The 14,247-nt window shown below is 32.2% G+C and overlaps 1 protein-coding gene across 1 annotated transcript; it reads left to right on the top strand.

The window, feature by feature from the left end:
- The first annotated feature begins 8,408 nt into the window (after nt 1–8,408).
- Nucleotides 8,409–12,512, top strand: LOC143075820 (uncharacterized). Its single transcript, XM_076251377.1, has 4 exons — nt 8,409–8,441; nt 10,455–10,513; nt 11,598–11,688; nt 12,081–12,512. Exons 2-4 carry the CDS (start codon nt 10,462–10,464, stop codon nt 12,418–12,420), a joined length of 483 nt encoding a protein of 160 aa, XP_076107492.1. The 5' UTR covers nt 8,409–8,441; nt 10,455–10,461; the 3' UTR covers nt 12,421–12,512.
- Nucleotides 12,513–14,247: the final 1,735 nt, after the last annotated feature.

The raw sequence follows: 14,247 nt of genomic DNA, 5'->3' as shown, positions 1-14,247 counted from the left end.
TCATTAAACCTGGATTTGATTTTTTTCATATATTTAACACCTGGCATATACAGTTTTCTACACAAGACATGCAGTTTGTCTAAGCACAACTCATCAGTGAAGATTGAATCAAAATAATAGCAAGGCCAAATAAATCAATAGCAAGTCAAAAAGCATATATTTACGCTCATTTCGATTTGTTTTGCATTTTCATTTTAGGCCCTTTAATAGCTAACTATGAGGTATGGAATTTACACATTGTTGAAAGCCGTATGGTGACAGTACGTAGTTGTTAATTTCTGTGACATCTGGTATCTTGTGGAAAGTTGTCTCCTTGGCAATCATATCACATCTTTTTTTAATACTTGAAGATGTACAAAATGTATGTACTGAATAATCGTCAAATCTTTGTCAGATTTTAATAAAGCTAAAATTCATGACTTTGTATATTCATTTTGTAGACGTTCATGTTGAAGTTGAACCGAAAGTGAAGTACTGGTCGATAAACAATCTACTGATGATGTCAATTATCATATAGTGTAAACAGATGCAACATTGGAACTCCAAGAAATCTTTCAAAATTATATGAATACATTCCCACTTTAATGCAGCTACGTCTTGCTATTTAATCATTTGTTTTGTGTGAGTTATTTAGTGTATCGGAATCACGAGTATCTCAGATATTTACCACATGGAGAAATCTTATGCATAGGGTGTTACACCTTAATTGCAGACTTGTTTTTGTACTGTTACGAATCACAGTTCATGACTAAACTCAGTAAAGACCCGTCGAAATTGCATTTAATTGATAAATTCAACAACACTTACCGTTATCTTGATGATATTTTTTCGTTAAACAATCAAGGAATTTCTCAATATACTGTGGAAATTTACCCCAAGGAACTTACTTTAAATAAATCAAATTTATTCGGTAATAACTGTCCTTTCCTGGATTTAGATATTTCGGTTTTAAACGGGAAACTACACACGAAAATTTACGACAAAAGAGACGATTTTTCGTTCTCTTTTGTTTATTTTCCATTTTTAGATTGTGATGTTCCTTTGGCACCAATGGTGTTTATATTTCACAACTTGTTCGCTATGTCCGTGTCTGTTGTGACGTTTTTGATTTTAACGAACGCAACCTATGTATTACTGGTAAACTTTTAAACCAGGGATATCGTTACCATAAATTACTTAAAACCTTTACTAAATTTTTTCATAGATATAAAGATTTGGTTTTGAAGTTTGGTTGTACCTGTAGAAAACTTATTTCAAACTGGATAGCACATCCTCATTTTTATGGACATGTTGTTAACCGTGCCCGGAAATTTAGAAATGATCCATGCAAACTTGTCGCTCCTTTAAATAAACTTGTTCTAAAAGGTTACCTATTCAACACTGTAATAAGATCATTGAATATTGTTTTTATTGGTATAAATATTGATTTTGTTATCAGTAAATTAAAAGCTAACTAAATATTCCTAGTATGTCATATGTATATACATATTTATGGATCTACAATCTGTTGATACCTGTAACTTATAGCATTGCACAAGGTCATAGTTTTTTCTCTGGCTGTTGTATGACGTCTTTATACTAAACCCATTGGATGTTGGATGTGTACGGATTGATAGTTTAGTCTTAGTTGCATGATTTTTTTATTAGTTGTTAGTGGCTTTGAACTAGCTGTCTGATAACTGCGAGTACTGTCAGATCTGTTCATTGTGTCTTTTTGTGTCGGGATGTAAAAGTACCGGGCCACGTCCACTTGTATTTTTGTCCATCTGATGAGTTAAGCCTTTTTCAACTGATTTTTATAGTTCGTTCTTATGTTGTACTGTTATACCACTGTCCCAGGTTAGGGGAGGGTTGGGATCCCGCTAACATGTTTAACCCCGCCACAATATTTATTTATGTGCCTGTCCCGTCAGGAGCCTGTAATTCAGTGGTTGTCATTTGTTTATGTGTTACATATTTGTTTTTCGTTCATTTTTTTTACATACATAAGGCCGTTAGTTTTCTCGTTTGAATGTTTTACATTGTTTTATCGGGGCCTTTTATAGCTCACTATGCGGTATTGGCTTTGCTCATTGTTGAAGGCCGTACGGTAGCCTATAGTTGTTAATATCTGTGTCATTTTGGTCTTTTGTGGATAGATGTCTCATTGGCAATCATACCACATCTTCTTTTTTTTTATATATTAGTGATTCCACCATTTACAAAGAAATGTAAATAGGGGAAAAGGGAAACGACTCTCTGTAGCAGATGTTAATAAGACTAAATATATTGCCAAACATAGAATACATGTGGAACGATCAATTCGAAGGCTAAAACTGATTCGTATGCTGTCTCTGGTGATGGACATAAATTTTAAAGCCATAGCCAAACAAATGGTCAAAGTCAGTGGATATTTTTGCAACTTGGATAAGCCACTAGTAACAAATTAAATGAAATTGATAGATTTCTACTTTTTTACTCTGACAAAAAGACAAAGTACATGAAAAACATGAACGTGACAAAGTTTAAATTCAGTCACATTGCAACTATTTATTGCATAGTATTATCTCTATATATTTTTGGAAAAAATGTCACATTTGTCAACAATTGAAGTAAACAAAATCCTTATCAAACTAAATTCTTTCACAATTTCACAAAATAAAAGATTTGTCAGACGTGTAAAATCGAAAAATATGTGATATTTTTTGTCCATATGACTGCATATTTCTTATAGAGTTGAATATTTCAATGAAGCTTTTTCCACAAAATTTACAATAAATTATTTCATCAGGTGATACTCCTAAAAATGGCTTAGCTTTTGATACACGAAAACCACATCATGTTATTTTAGCACATTTATGTTTGTTTGTAAAATTCTGAAAATATAAATGTCTGGCAATTGGTTCATTGATTATTTCATTGATGGTGTTTTTATTTTGTTGTTTTGTTGTAAAATATTTCTTAAAATGTAATTGTCATCTCAAAATTTAGAATGTAAAACGGATTGAAATAAAAATGCTGTAATTCTTCCAAATCTGTACAAAAACCCACTTAGAATGTTCAGCCTTCCTACATATTCTTGCTTGAATTTGGTGTATAATGTTATCATCATGATACAATTTATTAAAATCTAAAAAGTTAATACCATTATCTTTGCTCTAATCAGCTATTTTTTTTATGGACCTAGAGATATCACCTACCCCGTCATTTTTGTCACTGGAATTTTCTAATTTGTGTAAAATTTATTGCGATTGTGTATCATGTTGTATTTTTGCAATGAAAACAACACAATAACTACTGACTTTATAGTACTCTATATTTCAAAAAAAGCTGTTTTTAAATAACTGAAAATCTGTTCATTCCACATATGTGATATTATTTGTAAGGGTTAGAGTTTGAAAATATTTTGATAAATGCTGTGTTAACTATTACGCTTAAACAGATTAAAAACTACTTGTTTTCATGCTGAGCAATATATTTATCAAGTTAAAGATTTCTAGTTTCAAGATTCCTAGTCAATAAACATCTTTATGAATAATATAATGTGGAATAAGCACAACTCTTCATACAAGTCACAATGTAATTAAAGGTCAAATAATAGCCTTCAGCACTGAACCTAGCATGTAATTGCCTTTTATAGATCATGTGATGTCCAACTCACAGAGGTATATATGTTTTGTATTGATATGAAGAAAGGTAATTAAAGCAGCACATGGTTTTGTTAATTTCTTATAATTGTATGACGGTAATAAAAAAAAACTATTGGTAAGTTGAATGCCTACCTGATATGATACCAGCTTTTTTATAAGGTAACGCTAATCAGCCTTACACAACACAAGTGTATCCACCACTTTTGAATTGGCCTTCTGTTCTAACAATAAACCAGGGGTTGTAAGGGTTTTCTAACTGTCTGGTCTCAGGAACACTTGCTGCTCTAACAAAGAAATATTCAGTATTTATTATTCTGTGCAATTTAACATCATGAATGTGATTTGATGTATAAAAATTAAATCCATTATCTTGTAATTTGATAAACGTGACTCATTCCATTGAACAACTTTCTTCAGATATATCAAAATGTCGTATGATTCCATTCAAGGAATATCACGCAAATCTGACTTCCAGTTCGAGTCCATGGTAATTTCTGGTAAAAAATATTTCGCCCCATTCACTTCCACTGTTCTTTGAAACGAGTCCATATCTTTGTAGTCGTCCTGTGTCAAACTTCAATTCAATAGCAATTTCACATAGCCTAACCAACTGCTGCTTCTGATTTAGAGTACATGTTATTCCTCGTTTTGAAAGGAATGTCTTAAAATCCGGTAAGTGCATTCTTTCGAAATGGGAAATGTTATTATACATTACAGACGAAATTATTGATATTGACAACGAAAATCCGGAAGTGACACTGAGGATTTTTTTTTACGTCAGCTTTGCTTATCACACCTCCACATACGAGAGGTCGACTAACCTGAAACACTATATTAGCTTATAAATATTATTTTGTAGCATTTAAATATCCCGACCGTGCAAGATCGTGATGGTTGTGCATGGTCACCTCATCTACATTAAGTTTCTAAGTGTGATGTGACAATTTATTCTAAAATCATAGATAGAGAATCTTCTGCAAAGTTATCATTAAATTATTCCTTTTAAAGCCGTATTCTAGTGATAATTTTTAAAAAAGCCTACTTTTAATTTGAGGTACACTATGGAGATATTTCATTGCTATGAAGGATACACTAAATCATTTTGTGTCATGCATCATATAGTCTACAATAGTATTAATCCTGATACTTGTCATATCATTTGTTGCTTTAATAGCGTGTACAGAATTATGTCAGAAGTCAAATAAAGCAGACATGCTATCTTAATTTATCTGAATTGCTCGATCCCGAAAGATAAATACATGTAAGAATTGTAACACCCCCTAACACAACAAACACATAAACATGAACTTTAATTGTTCCATGTATATTTAAAAAAAGAGTCGATTTTTATATTAAATTGATACTAATTAATAAAGTTCTTTACAGAAATATTTCTCTTAACTTGATATATTTATTTGTTATAAAAACACTTTACCTAGCCTTATTTACCCCTTATCAAGACTCATCCATCATCATTGTCGAACACATAATTCATTTAAAAAGGTCTTCTCGAATCGACTGGACGTACACACTGACAGAAATATTTTCCACTGGTCTTTTCTCAAACAACGATTCACTCATAAATGCACTACTGAAAAAGAATGAGGTTAATGGTTTGTTTGTGTAGTGCATGTAGTATGTCAGATCCGAAAAATACAATTAAAAATAAAAAAAAACTTACCCCTCCCTTTGCCAAATACTGCTTGGAGAAAAAAATACCATTTGAAAAAAAAAAAACAGAAAAGAAAGAAATGTAGTGATCCTTAACATCACAATTAATTTTCTTCGTCTGTAAGCACGCTGATGCAGCTTACGTTTTTAATGCGTAATCGAGACATCTTTAAACTACTGCAAATCATCCAAAATGTCATTCTTAAAGGAGCAACCACTTTACTTCAAAATAGCGGGGGGGGGGGGGGGGGGAGGGGTGCAACGTTGGTCTTAAGTCAGATTTTTTTCTTGCGCGAAAGTTTATATTTATATTTAGTTTTTTTTTCGATGGTACCAATTACATATTTAACACTATAATGTATGGGGAAACTTTTGATTCAGAATATTTATTCATTGGATTAATCTATCACCCTTTTTTAAAAAAAAAGTCAAATTGGTCATCCCCTTACTGCTAGAAAAGTTGTCGGAAAATTTGAATTCGGTTCTATGTAATGAACATTTAAATGACACATATTTTACAAGTGTGAACAAATCTTATGTACAGGTAACTAAACAAAGGGTATAGATGTGAACAAATTTAATGTGAAACTAGTGTACATTACATGAAATCAAATGTAAACATGTTTACTGTACACGGCGTTTGGTGTGAACACGGGTTTAGTTTGATGGGTGCATAGACCTGATTCATTAGTTTGACATGGTAAATAGAGATGATATACACTCTTGTCACACTTATCCCCGTATAAACTGCCTATTCACGAGGGCCTTTTCACACGGCCGTATTTGGCACAAGTTTTTGAAATTTTGGATCCTCAATGCTCTGCAACTTTGTACTTTGTTTGGCTTGATGAATATTTTGATATGAGCGTCACTGATGAGTCTTATGTAGACGAAACGGGCGTCTGGCCTACTAAATTATAGTCCTGGTACCTTTGATGCATGTAACTATATGGACACTTATAGATTTCATTTGATTGTTTTACGCTCTTGAGACTACTTTATTCTATACAAAAATATAAAAACTTACGTTTTAACCATTTTGATTTATATATAAAAAAAAAATATGAGCTATGATAAACATTCAACTCATCTTTTGCAGTTTTGAAAAAAAAACAAAAATATTCTTGAATGTATTTAACCGGGTTTTTTTTATTGTTAAGTCAAGTGCAATGTTGACTCTACTCTGTATTGTTTATTGTTCTGAGTGGTGTCTTTTTTGAAATTCTTAAATGTCTTAATACATAGCTCTTCACATGTTATTAATGAGGCAAAAATATTAAATCTCGAGTTAACTCATATTTCACCGGGTTTTTCTCAACCAATTCATCATACAATTTGTAAGTAAAAATATATTTATAAATGACTAGACGAACGGTAAATGACCGACAAAATAACTGATGTCATTTAGAGTAAAACAATCCAAAACAAGATGACTCGCATTGTTTTATTCTAAGGTATTACTCGATTTATTTCACTTGACAAGGCGGAGTTTAACTGGTTCCCTCATTATAAACCAGTCCATCTATAGATAGGTGTGTAAGGATAAACTCATTAATGAAGTGTCCAGTCATTCTTTTGTAAATTCCTTTGATGACACTGATAGGTGATTAAAAATCAGTAATAATTATAACGGAAATCATCCTTATCACACAACTCTTCCAATAGACTGTCCTTATGCAAATTAAAACGTAAGCTCCGCCCGATCAGTTGAAATAACATGGGTAATACACATTTTCTTTCATTTATTCACACCACCGTTTGGAGCGTGTTGTAATAACTATTAACTTCGGTCTTCTTCAATACTTCATGCTGACCTAAAGATGTCTGTTTGTATTTTTTTCGTTTCAGTTGGTGTCATACTGTTTATCGTATGTGTTTGTTTGTTTGTTTGTAGTTTTGTATATAAATCAAAAATAAAACAAATCATTATCAATAATCCAATGGCATGCACATAAATTCATGTCATATAATCCATGCCAGACAGCTAATGTACACCTTACGGATCATCCATACCAAATATTTATGGTTTATAATAGTAACAGAGAAAAAGACTAAACATCGACTCCAGGAAAATTAGTTCATTGTCAGATGAAACCGGCCATCAAACATGGAAACATAACATTCCTACCATATGCCAAAATTAGTGATCCTATACTATAGTACATGTACAATGTAGCTTATTGCATCTGAGAACCATTGAAAAATAGGCAGAACCACAAACACTCTACACATTGTTCCACGAACTCATTACATTTAGGTGAATGTCTGATGAACCCTGCCAGTCAGACATAGACATTTCAAGTGCAATGAAACAATTAGAAAACACTAGCTATATCAAAATGTCTTAATACAGATATAATTGTGGTACTTAAACATGTTCTTAAAAAAGAGTAATTTTAAGAAGATAGTTTTGACAAACACTGAATGGCTGCATTTTCGTTCTATTTACTTATTTGTGGTGATAATATGAAATGTAACTTCATGCATATACTAATGCAAATTTCTGAACACATCAACAACAAATAAAACGATATTTTGCTTTACTATCCGGTAATTCTTAATGGAAAAAAATATGAGAAGAATTGTGCATATGATAGTAAAAACAGATAATACTAGGTGCATTTAAAATACACAGTCTTTCAACCTTTTTACACGTCATCATTAAAATATTGCTGAATATACTAAAAATACACAAAAGTAGGCTAATCCGTGTAAGGAGCTTTACTTATTGATTCTTTAGCTATTTCATCTCAGATAAAAAAAAAGGCACAGTATTTGTTGTTGAAATGTCAAAATCGTGCAAATGAAATTCAATAGAACAAAACCATTATCGTAATTATTTGTCAACAACCTGCCATAAATAACAATTTTCTACTTTTCTTAATTGTTATATTTCAGTAACTAACACGTAAGGAGACAAACATCAACAATTATGGTCATTTATGTGCCGAAACGAAAATTCCAGTCATAAAAATACGGTATTATATACTAATTGCATGTATATATATAGCATGTACTTACATTTTTTTTTCATTTTTAATCATTATGATTAATTTTGTATATAATGACCTGAACGAATTGTATATATAAATATCTGAAAATGTAACTGAAAATTGCAGCTTGGTCAGCTCAACTAAAAAGGTAAGTTCTTTTTCTCGTACATATAACTTCATAATAGCAAATGTATAAATATAGTTCAGAACTAAATTTAATTCGAAAAAAAAAAACAAACAAATGATACCTGATGAGTTTTATTCTTACAACAGTAGTACTTGTCTTGCGCTTTGTAATGATATAGACCCCGCCCCATTCTTTAAGTATGTGCCTGTTCAAAGTCCGGAGCCTTTTATGCAGTGGTTGTCGTTTGTTGTTGTGTAACATTTTTGTTTTTCATTCATTTTGTGTACAGCAATTAGTTTTCTCTTTCGAATTGTTTCTACATTTGTCATTTCGGGGCCTGATATAGCTAACTATTTGGTATGGGCTTTACTTATTGTTGAAGGCCGAAAGGTGACCTATAGTTGTTAATTTCTGAGTCATTTTGGTTTCTTGTGGAAAGTCGTCTTATTGGCAATCATACCAAATCTTCTTTTTTTTCATTAAAGACACAAGGATTAAAATTTGGTAGTTGCGCTATACGCACATTTTGTCTAAAAAAAATTGTACGTCAGTGACGCTCGAATGAAAAACATGTAAAAAGGTGGTATAAAGTTAAAAGTTGTGAATCATTCAGGGCCAAAAGTTCAAAAACCATTTGCCAAATACAACATTGTACAGCTACGGTAAAATATTCTTGAGGTAGAAAAGCTTTTGTATTTAAAACCATTCTTAGTTTTACGAACAGTTGATTTTACAATAATGACCGTATCAATGATTATTCATGTCAGCACAGAGGTGGCGGTAATCGCTAAAAAACGAACAATACCATTTGTAAGGTATCTGAAAGGCCTTTTTGAGGAAATTATTTTTAGCAAAATCTTGATGAATTGTGGGTCCTCAATGCTCTTCGATATTGTACATTTAATTGTCTATATATTATTTGATTGTGATTGATGAGTCATTTTGGCGACAACACACGCGTCTAATTAAAGTTTATTGTATTCAATTATATTTTTTTCAAATTTTGAATGTAAGCATGAAGTAGTGAAATTCCATTATATTTACAACTATGCGTGAACAAAACAGACGTTATTGGTAAAATAGTCACACTATAGGTACAACAGTCATTACTGTGTCTCAATCTCAAAACGAACAAATATTTAATCACCTCATACATCGTTTCGCATGTAAGTTAACATATACAGTTTATTTTTAAAGGCAATATTAGTGTACCGATGTTAAAATCTCACTGATAGATCACAAAAATACAAATCGAGGTAACAAGAAAAAACCAAAGAAATTAGATACAAGTCCGTTGATCATGTTGTGTAAGAATGATTACTTAGTACAAACCAAAATGAGGTAAAAGGTATATTGTACTACACTTATTACAAAAAGAAAACTTAAGGACAAACGTAGCATATAACAGGTAGTTTAACTAATGTTTTTTTTGTTAAACAAAATTTCAACCCATAATTTACGATTTGAACATGATTTGATTAGCATATTGAAAATTTTTAAACAAACTTGAAAGTTCATTTAGTACATAGAAAATTGTGTGTCGTTTTTTTTTATCAAACTTTCCGCAAAAATAAATTGCACCCTATTATCGTGACCGGTTATCGGAATTTAGTTACTTTCCGGCAGGTTTTAATTTTCATTATCATATGTGAATACTTTTTTTTTTAAATAGTGTATCTTTTTGCTAAATTTACTCCAAAGTCGTGTATCGTTTCTTTTGTTGACTAGTATACTATAGTACTCGTTAACGAGCTTCAATATATACTGTTATACTTTTATTTGAGGTTTAACATCTACCCTTTGTACTTGTATACGAGCTTGCACATACACTCCTCATCTTGTATACAAGCACATACACTCCTTAACGTGTAAACGAGCTTGATTATATACTCTGTAATGACCTGTTTTATAAAAGGTCATATGAACTTTACAACATGTACGTATTAACAAACACAGCACATTCATCAGCTTTGTCTAGTGAACATGCAATCTTAAAAGGAATACAATACTATATAGGTTTTTTTTCTATTTCAGGAAAGTAATGACAATGAAGGCTGTAGTACTATTAAGCTGTCTGTTCATGACAGTCAGTGGTAAGGATATTATGTTAATAAGTATACCAAACGGTAATACCAACATTTTTTAGAAACATTTCACAAAGTATTTATGCGGTTAACTAATAATGTGTTAGATGAAAGTATTATATATTTTTCTCATCAATGACTTCAAATGAAGGTTTACATATGATAATGCATTAATTCAAATTATATATATCTTCATGCCTAATGTATTACGTAGTGTGTTTTCAACTCTATATTTTACTGACATTGAGTTTTAATTACAGTGAGGGATGAAAAAAAAAACAATTGCTTCTGCAAATTTGCAGATTTAACATCGTTGTGCTGATATTCAGAGTTATTATACAAGATACCAATCAATAAAATTAGGGCGGGAAATTGACGAAATACATGTTCATGGTCTCATACTAGAGTGGAAAAGACATCTCAGTTGCGTAGGGTTTAATGCAAATAGTTCATTATGCCTTTGGTATAATACAAAGTGAACGAAGTTTCTAAAAAAAAAAAAAAACAACAAATAGCGGGTGCACATAGCGACTAATCAGATTAAGTCATACGGTTAAATCTGAATAACATGTTATCTTTATAAATTGGCCAATCCCTTAAAATCTCTTTTTCTCGGCCAAACTTAACTTTAAAAACAACAACTCTTTATCCATGTGAGACCAACATGGATGTATCTTGGCAATCATGCCACATTTTTTTTTATGCAGGCAAAATAAAACAACGATCAACTTTTTATTAAATTCATTTTGACCCAATGGCAACTTGAATTGTCAATTTGATTTAAAAAAACAAAACATTAAATGTTAACAGATGTATGAGGTATATGATAAGGCATGAATTCAATTTGTTGTTTGTAAGATTTTACAGAATATCAATTAGAATTTAAAGGTTGGAAAATGTTACTAAATTTTTACTAAAAAGAGCAATGTCAATCACTTAAGCCCAGTGACATTTCTGAAGAGTCTTTTAGTGTTTGTTTGAATGACAAAATAAATTTGATACTCTAGCACAAAATCTATTCAAAACTTTTAACTTTGTTTAACATTTTTTGAAAATGAATATCAAAATACAATTTTTCTGGTTTTCTTTTTAGAACAGAGTATTCAAAACAGAAATGCAGATCTTGGAGAAATGAATGGTGACAATGATGATTTTGCCAGTGATACCCTTATGAATTATCTCAGGTAAAACCAAATTAGTAAAAAAATTTATTCAGCGTGTATTAACAGTTTATGTGATTTTACTTTTTTTCATAGCTTAATTTTTTTTTTTTATTTTATTTCTCTGATGCTTTAAACAACAATATTGAAACTCTCGTAAAAGCTCAATAAGTTTTGCTTCAAAAGCCCAAAAGATCAATATAGTTAAGATGGAAGTGGTTTAGTTTCTAAATTGAGTTTTATATACTGAATACTAAATAATACATACAAAATAAAACGATGGTGAAAACAATATCGCTCTCTGGTATCTGTCGTCCCTCTTGTTTAAAAGAAATTAATGTGACAGCTTTCATTCATGCTTAATTGTCTGTTTTATAACGGGCTGTATAAACATAACTATTTTCATTCTTCATCAGGAAACGTGACTGGAACCTTGGAAGTGGGAACAACGGAAATGGAAACAATGGAAACACGAACGAAAACGTTGGTAATTCGAATACAGAAAATAATAAAGAAACACATGTCGGAGGAATGGGAAACAACGGGGGCGGTGGAAGGAAACGTGACTGGAACCTTGGAAGTGGGAACAACGGAAATGGTAACAATGGAAACACGAACCTTAACGTTGGTAATTCGAATACAGAAAATAATAAAGAAACAAATGTCGGAGGAATAGGAAATATCGGAGGGCGTGGATGGAAACGTGACTGGAACCTTGGAGGTGTAGCACCACCACCAGTATTTTTCCCCTATTAGTCTTTGTTAAATTTGCACTTTTCAAAAAAATGTGCAGAATTTATCTTTGTTTCAAATAAAGAAATACTTTGCATGAGTACAGTTTTATCCTGTCCAGTTCTATAGAAAAAAAAATCACATAACATTTCATTGCATATAAGAAAATAACCATCATTGGAAGTTAACCAATCAAATTTCTCCCCTTGTTTTATCTATGTACAAGGTTTAGTCACCATGTAACCTCAAGATTACAAAAATGTCTATAGAAATCCCAAATAAAAAAGTAATGGTGTTTTGTAATACCCAAGACATATGTCCATGACACAGAAATGGTTTTACTGCAATAAAATGTTGGATTAATTACCTACAACTGTCAAATTCAAGTGAATATTTTTTCGAACTTCTTTCGTGTACAACCGGATATGACGTACCATGATTTGGTGGTATTACACCTAAAAGTATGAACAACGGAAATGGAAACAATGGAAACGACAACAGCAACGTTGGTAATTCGAATACAGAAAATAATAAAGAAACAAATTTCGGGGGAATATGAAGCATCGGGGGCGGTGGAAGGAAACGTGACTGGAACCTTGGAAGTGGGAACAACGGAAATGGAAACAATGGAAACATGAACCTTAACGTTGGTAATTCGAATACAGAAAATAATAAAGAAACAAATGTCAGAGGAATAGGAAACATCGGGGGCGGTGGAGGGAAACGTGACTGGAACCCTGGAAGTGGGAACAACGGAAATGGAAACAATGGAAACACGAACAAAAACGTTGGTAATTCGAATACAGAAAATAATAAAGAAACAAATGTCGGAGGAATAGGAAACATCAAGAGCGGTGGAAGGAAACGTGACTGGAACCTTGGAACTGGGAACAACGGAAATGGAAACAATGGAAACACGAACGAAAACGTTTGTAATTCGAATACAGAAAATAATAAAGAAACACATGTCGGAGGAATAGGAAACATCGGGGGCGGTGGAAGGAAACGTGACTGGAACCTTGGAAGTGGGAACAACGGAAATGGTGACAATGGAAACACGAACGAAAACGTTGGTAATTCAAATACAGAAAATAATAAAGAAACAAATGTCGGAGGAATAGGAAACATCGGGGGCGGTGGAAGGAAACATGACTGGAACATTGGAAGTGGGAACAACGGAAATGGTAACAATGGAAACACAAACCTTAACGTTGGTAATTCGAATACAGAAAATAAAAAAGAAAAAAAATGTCGGAAGAATAGGAAATATCGGAGGACGTGGATCAAAACGTGACTGGAACCTTGGAAGTTGGAACAACAGAAATGGTAACAATGAAATCACAAACACAAACGTTGGTAATTCGAAAACAGACAATACTAAACAAACAAATGTCGCGGGAATAGGAAATATCGGATGCCATGAATGGAAACGTGACTGGAACCTTGGAAGTGGAAACAACGGAAATGGTAACAATGGAAACACGAACGAAAACATTGGTAATTCGAATGCAGAAAATAATACAGCTACTGAACCACTCAAGTTTCCCGTTTTTCTGTTTTCGCTCCGTTTTTCATTCGTTTCGTTTGCGTGTTTCGTTCATTCCGTTTACGTGTCATTTATTCCATTCATTTCGTTCATTTCGTTTAAGTTCATTCCGTGTTCCATTCCGTGTTCCATTACCTTTATACACGACATAGCATGATAACAAGCGTGTTGTTCGGTAAATTGTGAAGCTAATCATTTCGTTTTAGAACGTTTACAGCGTGTGTGAACGATTATATCATTCTAAAACGAAAGGTAATTGGGTTCGTTTCACAGATAAATTTCGTATTTTATAATCACATCATCAC

This window comes from Mytilus galloprovincialis, chromosome 5, assembly GCF_965363235.1.
Source record: "Mytilus galloprovincialis chromosome 5, xbMytGall1.hap1.1, whole genome shotgun sequence".
NCBI lineage: Eukaryota > Metazoa > Mollusca > Bivalvia > Mytilida > Mytilidae > Mytilus > Mytilus galloprovincialis.
This window is presented reverse-complemented; position numbering and strand designations above follow the sequence as displayed.